The 15697-nt window shown below is 67.7% G+C and overlaps 1 protein-coding gene across 1 annotated transcript in view; it reads left to right on the forward strand.

Annotated features, from left to right (window-relative positions):
• NIBAN2 (niban apoptosis regulator 2) overlaps positions 1–15697 on the forward strand; it is a 26872-nt gene continuing 11175 nt past the window's right edge. Inside the window, exons 1-2 of the mRNA XM_080561815.1 lie at positions 1–191; positions 13622–13752. Of these exons, the coding sequence (XP_080417941.1) occupies positions 137–191; positions 13622–13752 (186 nt within the window). The 5' untranslated portion in view covers positions 1–136. The remainder of the gene's footprint in view (positions 192–13621; positions 13753–15697) is intronic.

The raw sequence follows: 15697 nt of genomic DNA on the forward strand, positions 1-15697 counted from the left end.
GAGTGGCCGGGGGCGGCTCCGCAGCGCCGCGGCCGCCAGAGCCGGGGCTGCTGCCATGGGGCTCCGCAGCGCCTGAGCGCCCGTCCCCGGGCACCGCTCCGCACCGCTCCGCACCGCCCCGCACCGCCCCGGCGCCATGGGCGATGTGCTCTCCACTCACCTGGACGAGGGCCGCCGGCAGCACATCGCAGGTGAGCGCCCCCCGAAAGTGACCCCCCCACCCCCCCAGCCTCCTCCCATCCTCAGTGGGGAACCGAGATTCGCGTGGTGCCCCCCCCCCGCCATCCCACTCCGTGCCCACCCCCCCAACCCCAACCAACAACTTTTCGCCAGCTTTATTTTAAACTTTTCCACTTTTTCAATCCCTACGCACCACGTTGCATTTCTCCCCCTCCACGTCCTGCCTGCCCCCCGGCTGTGGGTTTTTTTTGGGGGGTGGGGGGCAGGACCCCCAAAGTGCCTGCCTGCACCCCAATAAAAGGCTGGGCTGTGCGGGGTGTCTGTGCTGGTCCGGGGACGGGGTCGGGGGCTGAGCCCAGGAGGGCGGGGGGGGAGCAGCGATGCTGGCACACCGGGCTGTCAGCACGGCCACCAAGGGTTTTGCTGGTGCTGGGCTCGCAGAGAAACTTTCCCTTCCCTGGCAGTGCTGGGGGGGTCCCAGGGGCTCCAGGAGTTGGGGGAGGACCGGGGGAGCCCTGCTGGCAGGGACCGGGCAGGGTGACAATGTGGCCATTGAGATCCCCGGCGGCCGTGCCGAGCGTGCGATGCCCGATTAGTGCCGCCCGGCGCGGGGCGGTGGCCTTTGCACAGGCGTGGGGCTGTCTGGGGCTGCCTGCGGGGACTCGTGTGACCCCCAGAAGAGGGGTCACCCACCCCCCACCCCCGGGGGTGCTGTGCCTCGCTCTGCTCCAGCTGGGGCCGGGGTCTGGCACTTTGCTCCCTTAGTTCGACCTCCCGGCCCCTTGGTGCTCAGACAAGCACAAAAAACCTCTCCAAACCCCTCCCAAGCACCGGCACCGTGCACCCCACAAAGCCACCCCCAGCCAGGTGGCACAGAGGAGCACGGCTTCATGCGGGACGCTGCGTGGTGGCACGTCTTGAGGCCCCAGGAGGCTTCAGGGCTGTCGCTCTGCCCCATCATTTCTCCGGATTTTTCTACGTGCACGGCTCTGGAGCAGGGGGACCCGAGGGCTCCCGGCGGAGCCCATCCTGCCTGCCAGGCCCCGCGGCCGGCTCGCAGGAATGCTTACGTGGTATGCGGCTCAGCAGGACGCCAGCAGGTTTGCGAGCTTTGAAGCAGAGCTCTTAATGAGCTGTGGGTTTTCATGTTGCGAGGCTCGGTGCAGCCGGTTTGCGACGGGGGCTCGGGGCTTTGCGCCGCGCCGGGTCTCGCTCCGTGGCCCCGAAGCACGTCCTGCGTTGCCAGAGCGCATCCCCGCCGTCTTAACCCCGAAGAGCACGAGGAGGAGAAGCCCGGCCGGGCGCCCAGGCAGCAGTCTGGCTCTGCTGGGCACAACCAGGGCGTTGGCAAGGCGAGGCAGAGCGCCTGCGCCTGGCGGGGACCCAGCGCTGTGCCGGTGGGTTTCAGCCCACACCGGGGGGTCTGGGGGCTGTAGGGGATTTTTCACGGATCCGTGCAATAGAGCTCGTGCTCATACGTGTCCAGCCCGTGCTACAGCTCTGAAGTTTCAGGGTGAAAGAGGGCGGACCTGCACTTGCCCTGGGACACCCCCAGGAGGGGCTGGGGTCCGCCGGTGTCACCGAGCACCCCTGTGCTTTAGGTCCGGGCTCCTGGCGGGGTGGGAAACCTCGCGAGCTGGGAGGGGCCGCAACCCGACAGGCAAGGCACGACTTGCTGTCAGGCATGCAAAGCAACTCGGCGGGGAAAACTCAGGGTTTTCCTGCTAGCTCAGCCTGCTCGCTGCTGCTGCTGCTGCCGGCACCCGGAGCTGGGGAGGGGGCTGCGGGCTCCGGGTGGGGGCAGCGCGGGCGCGAGCCCTGCCTGCAGCAGGGACGGGGGCTCCCTGGACTCTGCCCCTTTGCTCTGCTCCTCCTGCAGCCCGCCCGCACCAGTGGGGTCGGTGGGATCGTGCAGGCCGGGTGTGCAGCAAGCCCTGGAGCAGCGGGGAGGTGACAGCCTGCGCCGGATCCGTCCTCCCCGCCGGGAGCAGAGGTCTGAGCATCCGCAGGTGGGCTCGAGGCAGGAGGGAGGTGGCAGTCCCCTCTGCCTAGGGACCTGGGGTGTAAAAAGCCATGCTGAGACAGTGGTGAGGCTGGTGCCAATGTCTCGTGGAGGTCACGAGCTGGAGGAGTGCGACGGGCGTGTCGGCAGCTCAGGACAGGGGGCTCCCTCGGGAGCAGGGGGCGGCGGTGTGGCTCCACTGGTCTCCTGCAGCCGGAGCAGCCATGCGGGGAGCAGAGGGATGCCTGGGGACGCTGCACTAGTGCCAGCGGGGCAAGCTGGGGCTGTGCTGACACCAGGGTGGATTTCGGGCAGCTCCTGCCTCTGTTCCCCTCAGGTCTCTGCAGCCCCATGCTGGGGAGCTGTGATGGTAGGGGAACCGGTAAGGGCTTCCTTCTGCTGCCTTCCCTTAGGACATCATCCCGGCCTGAGTCACCCAAGCTTGTTTGTCAACACCCTCTGGCTGCCTTCCTCCTCCTCTTCCTCCCCTCTGTGGGTGGGGACTTGTTCCCGTCCTGCTGCACGGGCTGGAGCAGGGACTGCGTCCCCCCTCCTTGCGCAACGGCGCCCGGCGCGGGCACCGTCAGCAATGGGGACACGAAGGTGGTGGGAGCGGGGGGGTCACAGAAGGGAAAAGGTTCACAGGTTGTAAAGCCCCCTAAGGTCACCCAGCCCAACCTAGGCTCCCGCTGGGGCTCCTGGCAAGGAAGGGATGCCGCTGGCTGAGCTGCGGGGCTCCGTGTCCTGTGCGCCCTACTGATCTGGCACGAGGTCCTTGGTACCCAGCGGCACAGGATGGGTGCCCTGGGTGAAGCTCTCCTGTATATCCAAATAACTCATCCCCACGATCCCCTTCTCCAGAGGGGTTCATGTTGGAGGGCGCAGGGCTGAGCCGTGGCAGGAGCTGGGTGCCTGCGTGGGGCTGGGGTCCCTGGTCCTGGCACCCTGCGGAGCCCCCCGGGCAGGTGGGTGGCAGCACCGGGAGGGTCCTGGTGAGCTCACGCCTTGTTCTGGCAGCTCCGGGGAGTTGCCAGCTCATTAATTGCTAAATAAAGCAGCTGTTAATTTGGGGAGGGGCCAGATGGGACTTCCTGCAGACACCAGCCCACGCAGCTGGGGCAGAGGTGACAGGGAGCCCCACCGGTGCTGCCGGACCTGCAGCTTTTTGGCTCGGCAAGGTCTGCCGGGCACCGGGAGCTGCCGATCCCCAGCCCCGAGGCGAGCAGCCTCGTTCTCTGCTGGCAGCACCGGGGCTGCCGTGCGTGCCGGGGGACACGAGCAGGAGGAGCCTGGCCGCAGCTTCCTTAAGCACGACACTTGTCTCTTTGCACCGGTCTCGGACAACCTCCAGGGCTCCGGGTTTAGTCTCGAGGCTCAAGCCCTCGCCTCGCCCCAGGGTTGGTGCAACCAAACGCGGCCGAGCTGGGCGAAGCCCTGCGGTGCCCCGGCTCTGGGTGCCGAGATGGAGCCGGGGAGGTCGGGAGGTTTCTCGTAACGCGGTGCGTGTCTTCTTTCATCGCAGAGTAAATACCTCCCCTGGCATGTCGGGGCCGCGCACCAGCGGGGAACGGCTGGTTCTGGCGTGCTGGGGCTCACCCGCAGCCGTCGTGTCGGGGCACGGGGCTGCTCGGAGCCAGCGTGTCGGGGCACGGGACAGCTCCGGCTGTGGGGGCCTGTGGGGCCGGCAGGCGGCAGGAGCCCTCCCGGCCTCGGGGACAGGAGGAGCTGGGCCTGGATTGCAGCCGAGAGCTCTCCTTGGGTCCTCGGATCAGGCCCAAATCCTCCCCCGGGTCCCAGCTCTGCAATCAGCCACCCCTGCTCCCATTGCAGTGACCACGCACAGCCAAGAGCTGGCATTTCCCCAGCCTCTGCCTCCCTCCTGCCCCCAGATCCCTGCGGGGGTCCCAGCCACAGCTCTGCCACTGCCAGTCTGGCTCTGCAGAGGTGACACACGGTGACACAGGTCGCCGAGACAGCCTGAGCCCCCTTCCCATCCCCATCCCTCCTACAGTAGCCTGTGACTGGCTGCAGGATCCCAAGACAGTGCCCCAGGGGGCTCCTCGCTGCCCTCACCCCCCGGGCGAGGCTGGCACCGCTGTGCCCCCAGCTCGCCCCGAGCCTGGATGCGCCCCACGGAGAGCCCGGTGCCGGGGGAGCCAAGGGGAGGAAAGGCCGGAGCAGGGCTGCTGATTGCGAGCAGATTTCCTGCGGAGCTGCTCAAGGACGGAGCGGGAGAGGAAGGAGCCAAACTCCACCTTCTCCCCCTTTTCCAAGGGAGAGGGCAGTGGCGCTCAGCGCGGGTCCCTGCTGTGCTGGTGGGGCACCGTGCCCGTCCCCGTGCCCCCGGCAGGATCTGTCCCCAGACACTCAAACCCCTCTGCTGGGGGTGCTCCAGCCCCCGAGCTGGGTGTCCCCGTGGAGGTGGCACGGGACATGGGGCAGGACCTGCTGCCAGGGGCACAGGGACTCATCCTGGCTCCCTCTCCCTGCTGCCAGCGCTGCCCAGTGCCACGCGTGGTGCCCATCGGGGGTGTCCCTGATGAAGGGACGTGCCCTGAAGCTGGGCGACCCCAGTATCACTGCTCAGAGCGGTGGCTGCCGACCGCCTCTTGGAGCAGGGGCAGCCTGGCCACGGGAAGCGCCCCGAGCCCTTCTGCTGTTCCCGGCCGGGCCCGGGGCTGAGCACCGCCTCCCTCGCTGCGGGACCAGGCGGGTGCCCCACTGCGGCCGTGCCCCGCGTGCTGTGGGGCAGGTGGGGGCGCGGAGGAGCCGGCGCGGGCAGGGAATAGGAAACTCTCCAGCCGCAGGGACAGAGCCCAGAACAGGCTGAGGGCTGTTTTGTTCAAATAACTCTTCTTTTTTTCTTCTTTTTTTTTTTTTCTTCCCTTTGACGTACATAAAAGTCTTTGTTCGGTCTCCTCCCCCGGTGCTGGATTGGGTTTCCCGCTGGCACTGGGAGCGGGCCAGCTCCAGCTCTTCTCCCTGGGGCTGGGCGAGGGGCAGGAGGGGGCCACCTGCTCGTGTCCCCGGGTGGGCACTGCCACCTGCAGAAGGGACCACCAGGACGTCCCCAAACGAGAACCATCCACCTCCTGCTGTCCCCAGCACCTGGAGACGCTCGGAAGGCGGGCGGGGATGCCCGCGTTCGGGCAGGTCCCTTTGCCCCGGGGACCCCAGGACCCTCCTGACCCCATGGAGCTGTCGGGTGGCTCCCAGGTGCCGCCGGACCCTGCGTGGGTGCCCGGAGGGTGCTGCGAGCAGCGCAGCGTGCAGTGGCGGTGATTCAGCCCCGGCCGGGGTTGCGCCACGCTGGAGTGACTCCGATCCCGAAAGGCCGGTGCTGGTGGAGCAGCAGCGTGGGGAGGGGCGAGGCGGGGGCCTCTCCCAACCCCTCGTGCCCCAGCCAGGCACCGGTGGGACTGGGAACCCTGCAGGGACTGCGTGGGGACAGCCAGGCTGTCAGGGAGCGCGGTTACCTCTGGTGGTGGGCTTTATCCTGGTCCTGGTGCCCAGCGGACGGTGGGACATGGGGCCGGGACCTGTGCCTGGGGCCTTGGGGCAGCAGGAGGGTGAAAAGGGGCGATGTGGGGGGGCTGCTGGGCCTCCACCCACCTCCCCGCTGGCAGCGGGGGCCTGGATCCATCAGGGTGGGAGCGAAGCTGCGGGGTGGGAGGGGATCTCCTCTGCCCCGGCACACGGGGGCTGCTTGGGGCAGGGCAGGCGCTTCGCACGCCTTCGGTGCTGCAGCCCTGGGCTCAGCCCGGCCACCGCCGCCTTTCCCAAGACAGGCAGGGGCCCTGGACAGGCCCTGGACGCTGTTTGTTATTCAAATGCACATTCCTTACACGCAGCCGGAGCGGCCCAGTTCCTGGGTAGCAGCAGGAGGCAGGCATCTGTGGGGCGGAAAAACACAGCTCCCACCAAAAACGCGGCTCCCACCAACACCAACAACACGGCTCCCACCAGGGCGCTGAGCCCTCCCCATCGGGCTGGCTGCACCCTGACCTGCTGGGGGGGCTGCTCCACGGGGCTCCGCGGCGTGGTTGGGGGGCACAGATAGAGCAAGGGGCTTGATTCGGCCCCTGCAGACCCCCGGTGCTTCGACCGTGCACAGGGCTGGGGACACGGCAAGGAGAGGACGCGAAGCAGGGGTGGTGCAAGCCCCTCTCTGCCCTAAATCCCACGGTGCCGGCACGGCGTCCGGCAGGCTGTTCCTAGGCCGTGCTTAGCTCGCCGTTTCGGTCTCTCCCCCGTGGATTTGTGGTGTGCTGGGGCTCGTCCTGCGGACGCGCTCGGCGCAGGTTTGTTTGCTTTGAGCTGGGAGCGCCGCTGGGAAAGCACCCGGCTGGGCGCGGCGCTGCGAGGGACGGGGAGGGCACAGCCTCCGCGGGGACAGCACCGGGCTGGGGGGGACACCGAGGGACAGGGGCTGCCGTGCCACGGCCCTGGGGACACCGGGGAGAGCGGCAGCACCGCCAGCAGCCGGGATGGGAGCACCTGGAGGGGTGGGGAGGTGGCTCTGGGACAGCCGTGTCCCCGCGGGCAGCGCGCTGTGCCCCGTTTGGGTGGCTGGGTTGGGGTTTTGGCTCCCTGGGCACCACGGGTGCTGCTCCCCCGGGGGCTGAGCACGAGCCAGCAGGGCGCTGAGCCCAGCTGCTTTCTCCTCCGAGGCTGTGCTGCCTCATCCCTTCCCGCTGCTCAGCCCCCGTCCTTCTCACCCTTCCCGAGAAGCGCGTGAGTCAGAGGGCGAGCAGGGCTGAGCTCAGCACCGGCGCTGCCAGCGAGGGAGCGCACGCGGGGGCTGGGTGCATCCCCGCGGCCCTGCTTCGTCCCGTGCTGTGTCGCCTCGTGTGGTTTTTAGGGTGTTCGTTACCCCCCCCAAAATACTCGGCGTGGTTTGAGAGCCCGTCCCACCGGGGTTATCGGCGCGGGGCCTGTCCGAGCACGGAGCCGTGCAGCCCGGTGATAGAGCGAACAAAGAGCTGGGGAGGGCAGCCCCCGCCTTCTGTTTGTTCCCCAGCTGGCTCCGGATAAACTTAATCTAAATCCTGATAATGCCCTCGAGCAGAAAGAGGCTGGGGGAGCGAGGGCTGGCCGATTGCCCCAGGGCTGAGGGCACAGGGACGGAGGTGTCCCACCACCTCTCACCCCTCTGAGCTGGTGTCAGCCTCCCCTGGTCCAGGAGAGGGGAGATGCCGGCACCCCGGGTCAGCCACCCCACTGTTCTGCCCCCCTTCTTGTGTTGGGGAGCTGGTGCCTGAGCCCCCCCATTCCATCGTGCTGGGAACCCCCTCCCGCAGCGGGGATGCTGTGCTGGGGCTGAGTCGGGCCCCCACGGAGCACTTTGTGTTCTCTGGGTGGAAGCAGGGAGCTGAATTCCCAAAACACGTCGGGCTTGGGCTTAACCCTTCAGGGGCGGCCGTGCAGGGTGATTTAAGCAGACGAGACGCCCTCGCATTGCTCCTGGGGGGCACCCCTGGCCCTGCTGCAGCCCCCAGCCCTGCCGGGCAGTCCTTAGGGTCGGCGGTGACGCTGCAGGGCGCGGGCACGCACATGGGGCCTGCGCGTCGTCCCCTGCTTCGTCTCGGAGCATCGTCCCCTGCTCCTGGCGTGGCACCGAGGTCGGTGCCTCTGCCCCGGCTCAGCGCGGAGCCCCAGCCTCCTCTTGCGCCATCCCTTGGGTGCTGTTGTCCTGAGGCTGCCCTGCTGCTTTTTGCTAACAGCTCGTTTCGGACACGATCCTGCCCTGCCCTGTGCCCAGCTGCGAGCCAGAGGGCGGTGCTGGTGGCACGGCGGGGGCGCTCAGTGCCGTGGGGGACTCGGTGCCCGGGGGGGGGGCACCCGGTGCCTGTGGGCATGCCCAGACGCGCTGGCTGTGTACCAGCAGGATCTGGGGCAAGGAAGTGTGCCCAAAGGGCAGCGAGGCACCTCTGGGCACATTCGGACCACGGTGCAGGACCGCTGGAGCACCGGGGGGTGACCTGGGCCCCCCTTTGCCCTTCCACCACCTCCTTGCGGTGTCCCCTGGTGGACCCCCAACCGGGGGGGCCGGGGGGGCCCCCATTGTCCCGCAGGAAGGGTCGGGGCGGTGGGACAGGACGTGCGGGCAGGGCGGCGTGGGAAAGCCGTGGTGGGGACAGCCCCGGCTGCCAGCAGCCCCGTCCGCACCCGGGGGGCCGCTGGCGGGCGAGGGGGGGCCCGGCTGCTGCTTTGGCTTTGTTTGTCCGCCTGGAAGGCGGCTTCCGTCCATTCTTCGCCTGGCGGAGGTGTAAGCTGGCCGGGCTGGGGACGTCCCTGTCACTGGCCTGGGAGCCTACGCTTCCCCGCCAGCACCCCTTCCCGGCTCGCTAATCATTTACCGGCTAAATTAGCAATTAACTCCTGCCCCAGCAGCCTGGCTGCGCCATGGCCGGGCTGGCACATGGTGATCACGGGTTCCCCGCCACCGGCACGTCCCGCAGGCCGTTACCACCACCGCGGGGGCTTTGCCGGGTTGGGGACACCACCAAGGGGACCGCAGGCGGTGGCACGGCCCCGCCGGGCTCTGCGCAGCGCCGGGGCTTTCCTCGGGCCGCTGCTGACTCAGGCCGTGCGCGGGGACAGAGCCAGGAGAGCTGTCGTCACCGTGCGGGGGACACGGCTCAGCTGGCCCGGGGCGCGGGCTCAATGAGCCTTTTTGTCTCCTTTTTTTTTTTTTATGTCTCATTTTTAACCCTGAGCTGGGGGGGAATTCCTCCGTGCCCCGTGCTCCCTGCTGCTGCTCCCGCTCCTCGTCGCAGCTGGGGGGGACGGGGGAGGCCGGGATCCCACGGGCACCCCCCAGCACCCCCAGATAACATCAGAGAGGGCGGCCGCGGCCCCTGAAGGCTGCATCTGCCGTAAGGGATATGGGGCTCCGGGCTTGCAAAACGGGATGTGGGCTGGAGGGAGGTTTCGGGGCAGTGCTCCCGCCCGCATTTGTCAGCCTCTGTGTGTGTGGACAGGGGCACGCCAGCAGCCGTGGCCACGTCACCTCGTCCCCCGTCACCTCGTCCCCTGCTGGCCGGGGCTGCCGGGGAGGTGCTGGGGGACCCCGAGGGGGCAGCCCCTTGTCCCCGCCACCTGCAACAGGGGCTGGGGACCGGACTTTTGGAGCCCCCCCCTGCTCCACTGCGCACCTCTGTGCGGCGAGGCATTAAATCCCATCCCTCTTCCCGTTAGGCTTTAACACTTGGCTGCCCGCACAAGGTCCTGATGAGTCAGGGAGGGGAAAAAAAACCCACCTCCAGTCCCAGCTGAGCCGTGCCTTTGAAGGGTACAAGGGGGATGCTCCGGGGCCGACAATGGGATGGGGATAAGGGGTGGAAGCTTCTCTGGGCTGCTGGAGCTGGTGTCGCTGGTGGCTCCCCAGGCCCAGCAATAGGGGCAGCGAGGCTTTGGGGTCCGCCAGCACGGGCACAGCTTGTGGGGCTGGGTGCCTCCGCCCCGTGCCTGCTGGGCCGGGGATGCTCCTGCGGGTCCCATGGCTGGGGGGGGGGGATCCGCAGCCCCGTCCTGTCCTTGTCCCCGTGCCAGCCGGCTGCAGGCTGCGGTCACCGATGCCAGCGGTGACCCAGCAGGATCTGACCTCCTGCAGCCAGACCTGCTGACTCGGTGGCTGTTGAAGGCATCACTCTCATTTTCACATGATTTCCAGGGGAAGGAGCCGCTGGGGCCCCGCACGCTGCAGCCCTGCCCTCCCACGCCGCGCGCTGCAGCAGGCACCGCTGTCTGCCGGGCGCCAGCAGGAGCTGGTGGGGCTGGCACAGGATCGGGCCCTTCCCTTCCCGTTGCGTGGCTCCTTTTGGCCTTGTGGTGAGGAGGGAGAGGGCCCGCGACGCTGCGCAACGCTGGCTCTGCGTGGGGAGCACGGGGTGCTGCAGATGTGGTTGCACAAAAAAAAACCACAAAAGCAACAAAAAAAATCAAAACGCAGAGGGAAAATGTGAGGAGCTGGAAGGAAGGGGGCACAGGAGCTGGTGCTGGGCCCCAGGAGCTGGCAGCTTTCTTTGGGCCAGCCCCGGTGCGGGAGCCAGCCGCGCTCGCCTCCTCACCAGCATCGCAGCCAAGGGCTTGGGGCCGTGGGGACGGAGATGTCCCCTGAGGGCCTGCAGGGGCTTTTTGGGTTCTCCAGAGGGCCCCCGGCTGCTGCTTGTGGCTCCGTCGTGCTGCTGAAGCTCTGAGTGCCGGGCACCGCTGAGGGTGCTGGAGCTGGTGCCACTCTCCAGCGATGCCACCTCCGGGCTCGACCCAGGACCCCTGGTTGCTTTTTGTCCTTTTCTTTGCTCTGGAAGGTGCGGAGCTGGGCTGTGCCCGGTGACGGGGCTGGCGGGCCGAGAGCTGACTTCTGCTTTGGGGTGTGCGTGCGTGGGGCTGCCGGTGGTGCTGGAGACGTGCCCGGCGCAGGCAGCTTCTGCTCTCCGGCTTCTCCCCAGGCCGCTCGCTGCCTTCCCAGCCGGGCTGGCACAGTGCTCAGCCTCCCGCCCGGGTGCCCAGGGGCTCGGGCTGGCCCCAGCTGCTGTGGCCGGGCCGTGAACCCTCTGACGGAGCGAGGCCGGAGCGGCACACACCTCTGGGAGTGCCGGCGGTGGCAGGAGCTGCCCGGGGGCTGCGGCCACCCCCAGCCTCCTCCCGAGCCCTGTGCCACTGCCCGGGGCTGGTGCCGGTCCCAGCACGCTGCTGCGGCCGCACGACCGGTCCTAGGGCTGGGCAGGAGCTGCCTCTCTGGGCCGGTTTCACCGAGATCAGCCCAGGTAGGATGCAGGGAGCAGCAACCCCGTGCTCCTCGCTCCTCGAGGCGCTGCCGAGGGGCAGCGATCCGCCAGCAGCACCCCCCCCCCAGGAGCTGCTCCCCCCAGCACAGGCACCCCGTGGGGTCCCGGCACCCTGCCCAGCCTCGTGCCGCTGCCTCGTCCCGCTGCTGCCGCCCATCGCAGAGCCCTTTTGCGGACGCCAGCGCGCTGCAGAGCTCCTTTATCTCGGCGTGCAAGGCGCCACGTGAATCTTAGTCATCAGGATGCCACTGCAGCGAAGGAGGGAAGGAGGGGAAACCCGGAGGCAGAGGAGCAGATGGAGCCTCTGATGAGAGGTGCCAGCGAACCCGGCAGGAACCCAGGCTCGGGCAGGGAGTGGGGTGCTGCCGGCACCCCTCGGGGACCACAAGCAGCCCCCAGCCCCATGCCGAGCCCCTCGTGTGCGCCCTGCCTGCGGCTTTTTGGGCTGCCGGGCTGGGGGAGAGTCAGCGCTCTTGGCTACTTGACTGAGAACCTTTTGTTTCAGTATCTGCAAGTAATTGACTTTTGCTTTCCCATTTACTTAAGACCTCCTAATTGGCCCCGTTGTTAATCAGAGAAGAATGAGTGACTAAGCCGTCTCGACTGCTGGGGGACCAGGGCTCTTTTTTTCCCATGAACTGAAAGGAAATGAAACCTCAGAATGTCCTTCTAAATCTCAGCTGTCAACATCGCTGCCCAGAGCCCCAGCCAAAATAACACATTTTTGGAGGCGCGTGTTGCAACCGAAGTACCTAGTGGACACCAGCGCGCGGAGTAACAGCGGGCTGGGCTTTTTCCAGGAGAAAATGCCAAAACCGGGGTGAGGAATTTCTCTGCTCGTACGAGCAGGCTCCTCGTTCTTTGCTCTTAAAAACTTTCTTAAACCGAAGGGATGCTTCAGCCTCAGCACCGTCGGCGCTGACGACACCAGGGGAAGGAGCGCCCTGGGTGGCAGCCGAGCCCCAAACGTGCCGGCGTTCGCTGCCGTTGTGGTCCTGGCGGTGCCAGCACCTCCCGCGGGCTGCGCCGCCTGCCCCCGTCCCCTCCTGTGCCGCGGGGAGCTGCAGCGTGCCGGAGCCAGCTGCTGCTCCGCGCCGGCGCGGCTGGCGGCCGCTGCTGGATGAGGATCTTGGCTCCCGCCGCAGGCTCCGGGCTCTGCCAGGGTCTGTTTTGTCTGGGTTCGTGCACCCAGCGTCATGCTGGCTCCCGCGCCGGGGATGCAGGGGCAGCGTCGCTCCCGCTGCCGTCGCCGGAGCTCCGGAGCAGCCCGGTGTGGGTGCAGGCAGCTTCGGCCATTTCCACATCGTACAACCGGGGCAAAGCTGAGCAAAATTCCAACCCGAGTCCCCGTGCGCCCGGGGGAGCTCTGGGGAAGTTGCCCTTTTGCTGGAAGTCTCTCCCCAAAGCGCTGATGCTTTGCGGTGGGGTTTGCTGCGGAAGAGCCCCAGAAGGAGTCTGGAGATGGGCAGGGTGCCCGTGGGGCAGGGTGCCCGTGGGGCAGGGTGCCCGTGGGGCAGGGTGTCGTGCCGGCAGGAAGCCGCTGCTTCCACCGTGCCCTCCCCAGAGCAGCACGGGTGGCACGGGGCTGGCTTTCGGGTGCTGTGCCAGGGCCCTGGATGAATCAGGCCGTGGGAGTCCCTCGGGCACCTCCAGATTCCTGCGTGCTGAGGTCAGGCAGGGCGGGGGCTGCGGGGGCCGGCGGCTTTGGGGTGGGTGAAGGAGCCTCCTGAGCCCCATGGGGGGCACCCCCAGCCGTGGCTGCGTGCCTCAGGGCTTGGAAAGCACGGTCCCTGCCGCTGGGGGCGGATTTGCAACGTCCTCTCTCATGCATGAAGTGATGGTGGGGTGCAAAGGGGCACCTCGTGCTCAGCTTGCTCTGCAGGGGGTTGTGGTGGGGGTCCCCACCTCTCGGGGGGGGTGACACTGTTTGGGTTGTCTTGTCCCCTGCAGCACGCACGGCCCCGAGCATCTCCACCTGCAGAGCGTGCAGCTGCCCAGCACCTCCGTGTGATGTCCCTTATGGGGGTACCACAGGGTCCTGGGCGTTTCAGCAAGGTCCCACCCTGAGCGTGGGGTCCAGGGGGGGGTTGCCCCCCATTCCCAGGCAGCCGACGTGGGGGCAAAGGCGCAGCCCTTCCTGCGGGGCTGCAGCGGGGCTGCACAATGCGCAGGAAGCGCCGCGGTGCCGGAACCAGCTTAATGTCAGGAATTTCCTGCCTGGGAGAGGAATCCGTGGCATTAACATTAAGGGCCAAAAAAAGACTGCGCTAACCCCGAGTGAGTCCCTGGGCTGGCCGGGGAGGGCAGAGGGCAGCGGGCTCGGCGGTGGCCTCGTGCTGAACCCTGCTCCTGTGGGCACGAGGGCACCGCGGCAGCGCCTGCCAGGTGTGAAGCTGCAAACGTGCCCAAACGTGCCATGTGGGACGCGGCAGGGACCCAGCAGAGCTGAGCCTGGGGTCGCTTTGTGGGGCTGCCCCACGTGGGGGGCAGAGCTGCTGCAGCCCCCATCAGGACCCGGTGCTGGGGATGGGTCCCCAGGGCACAGCCCGCAGGGGTTGGGGCGGCGGGAGGAGGACGGGGTGGGGAGCACGGGGTGCCCGATGCCAGCCCCAGCCTAACTCTCCCCTCCTCTGCTCTCCCCTTGCAGAGAAGACCGGGAAGGTGCTGGGGGAGTTTGCCCGCTGCTACAAGGAGCAGTACGGCGTAGCGCTCTTCAACAGCGTCCGCTATGAGATTGAAGGCAACGGGGGGCCGCAGGCGCAGCTGCTGCACCGCAAGGTAAGAGCCCGGCCTCATCCTCCTGGGCAGGGATGAAGGCACAGCCGCATCTTCCTCCCCCTGCTTTGGGCAGCCCCATAGGGATGGGGGCACCACAGAGCCGGGAGAGGAACCCCCAGGACAAGGTGGTGGACGGGGTCTCCAGCCCGTGGGGCTCTCCGGGAAGGTTTTCTTCTCAAATCAGTGCAACAAGCACACACCCAGTGACAGGGCGAGGCTGGCTTTGGGCTGCAGCCCAGCGTGGACGTGTTTGTGGCAGGCTGGCTGGAGGTGCTCCTGGCTGCCGAGGAGCTCCTGGGAACTGCTCGTGCCCAATAAATCCCCGAGCGAGGCTGCTGGATGCGGGGCACGGCCGGGTGTGCTGGGCTGCCCTTCCCCTACTGCTGGGCACTGGGGGCGGGGGGAGGAAATCCTCCCGGAAATGCATCCATCGCCCTGTGCTGCTACAAGGAGCTGGTTTGGACGTGTGGGGATGCCTGGAGAGCTTTCGGGTTTGCTTGTGCTGGGCTGCTCGAAATCACCACTGGGGTTTTTGCTGCAGAGCCTGGGGCTGGGGCAGTGCCGTGGGGTCCCCGGCTTCCCTGCATGGTGCTGCCCTGGCCCCCGCGGCTCTCCCTCCCCTGGTGTTACCACGGCTGGCGAGGAGAAGACCTCACTGCCATCAGCGAAGCCGCAGTGTGTTTCCCAGAGCCCCTTGAAAAAGGGGTGTGGAAAGGAGAAATTGGCTGAAATCTGCTGGGGTTCCCAGATCCCTGCTGGCCCAGGGTGCCCAGCACATAACGTGGAGCTGTGGGCACCCGCACGCCTCTCCCGGCTGGGAAGGGTGGTCCCAAAGCACCCAAAGCCCCTGGGAGCAGGCGGGTGTAGGCAGGCGGCGTTGAGCATCCCGGCTCCTGCGCCCCTTCGGCCTGGGGCAGCGGGTGCCCTGATCCCCTGGGGGTGGGGGCTCGGCCCCCCTGGTGCTGAGCAGGGGGAATTCGTGGCTGCGGGTTGAAAGCAAGCGGGGCCGGGGCCGCAGGCGTGGCCGGCCCTCTGCCTTGCTCAACGCCTTTTGGAGCAACCCGGGGGTTGCATCAACGAGCTCACAGCAGCTGGCTGTCCTCCGCGCCGACCTGCGGGAGCGCACATCCACCGCCTGTTTTCGGGAGGGGAGCACCCCACCCCGGGCACCGGGACAAGTCCCGGCCCTCCCCGAGGGCCGCCAGTCCCTGCACAGCAGGAGGTGACAGCTCCCGGGCTGTCCTGACCGGTGCGGGTGGTGCTGCGCGGGTGTCGCAACAGCGGGCACGGGGCGTGCCGGGCGCAGGGAAGGTGTGGAGGTGCGTTCCCGAGCGGGGACAGGGAGCCTGGCGCCCGCAGGGAGGAGCCGCTCGGGTTCATCGCGGTTCGGCCGCTGCCTTCCCCGGGTGGTGCCTCCCGAAGGCCTCTGCACCAAGCCCAGGAACGATCAAAACCGGCAGCGAGCGGCGAGGCCGGGGGCACAGTGCGGCCCCGCAGCACCGGGGTGTAAATGGGGTGGTCCTCCTGCAAGGAGCCCCCCTGGCTGCCCCTCTGCCTCACCGCCCGCACAGCCCATAGCCAGAAGGGATAGCCAGGGGGGAACATGACTGGGGGTCCCACGAGTGCCCCCAGGGTGAGCTGGGTGGGAGCTGTGGGGTCCCCGTGGGAGCTGGAGGCACCCTGGGGCTTGGGGCAGGGTCTGGGGTCACCGAGGAGCGGGGAGTCGTGTCCTCCAGCTTGGCTGGGCGCTGCCCCAACTTGCTGAAAATGCTGTGGAAGTCAGGATGCAAGGTGGTGTCCTCCCTCTCCTTGGATAGAAGTCTTCTAGCTGTTTGTTTTTTTTTTTTTAATATTATTTTTCTTCTCATTTTTTGGCCACCTCAGTGCCTAGCAGCACCTCCCACAGCCCTACCAGGAGCTGGTGGCCCGGAGGGGGACATCTGGG

Source organism: Anser brachyrhynchus, assembly GCF_964034855.1.
Source record: "Anser brachyrhynchus genome assembly, chromosome: 19".
Taxonomy (NCBI): domain Eukaryota; kingdom Metazoa; phylum Chordata; class Aves; order Anseriformes; family Anatidae; genus Anser; species Anser brachyrhynchus.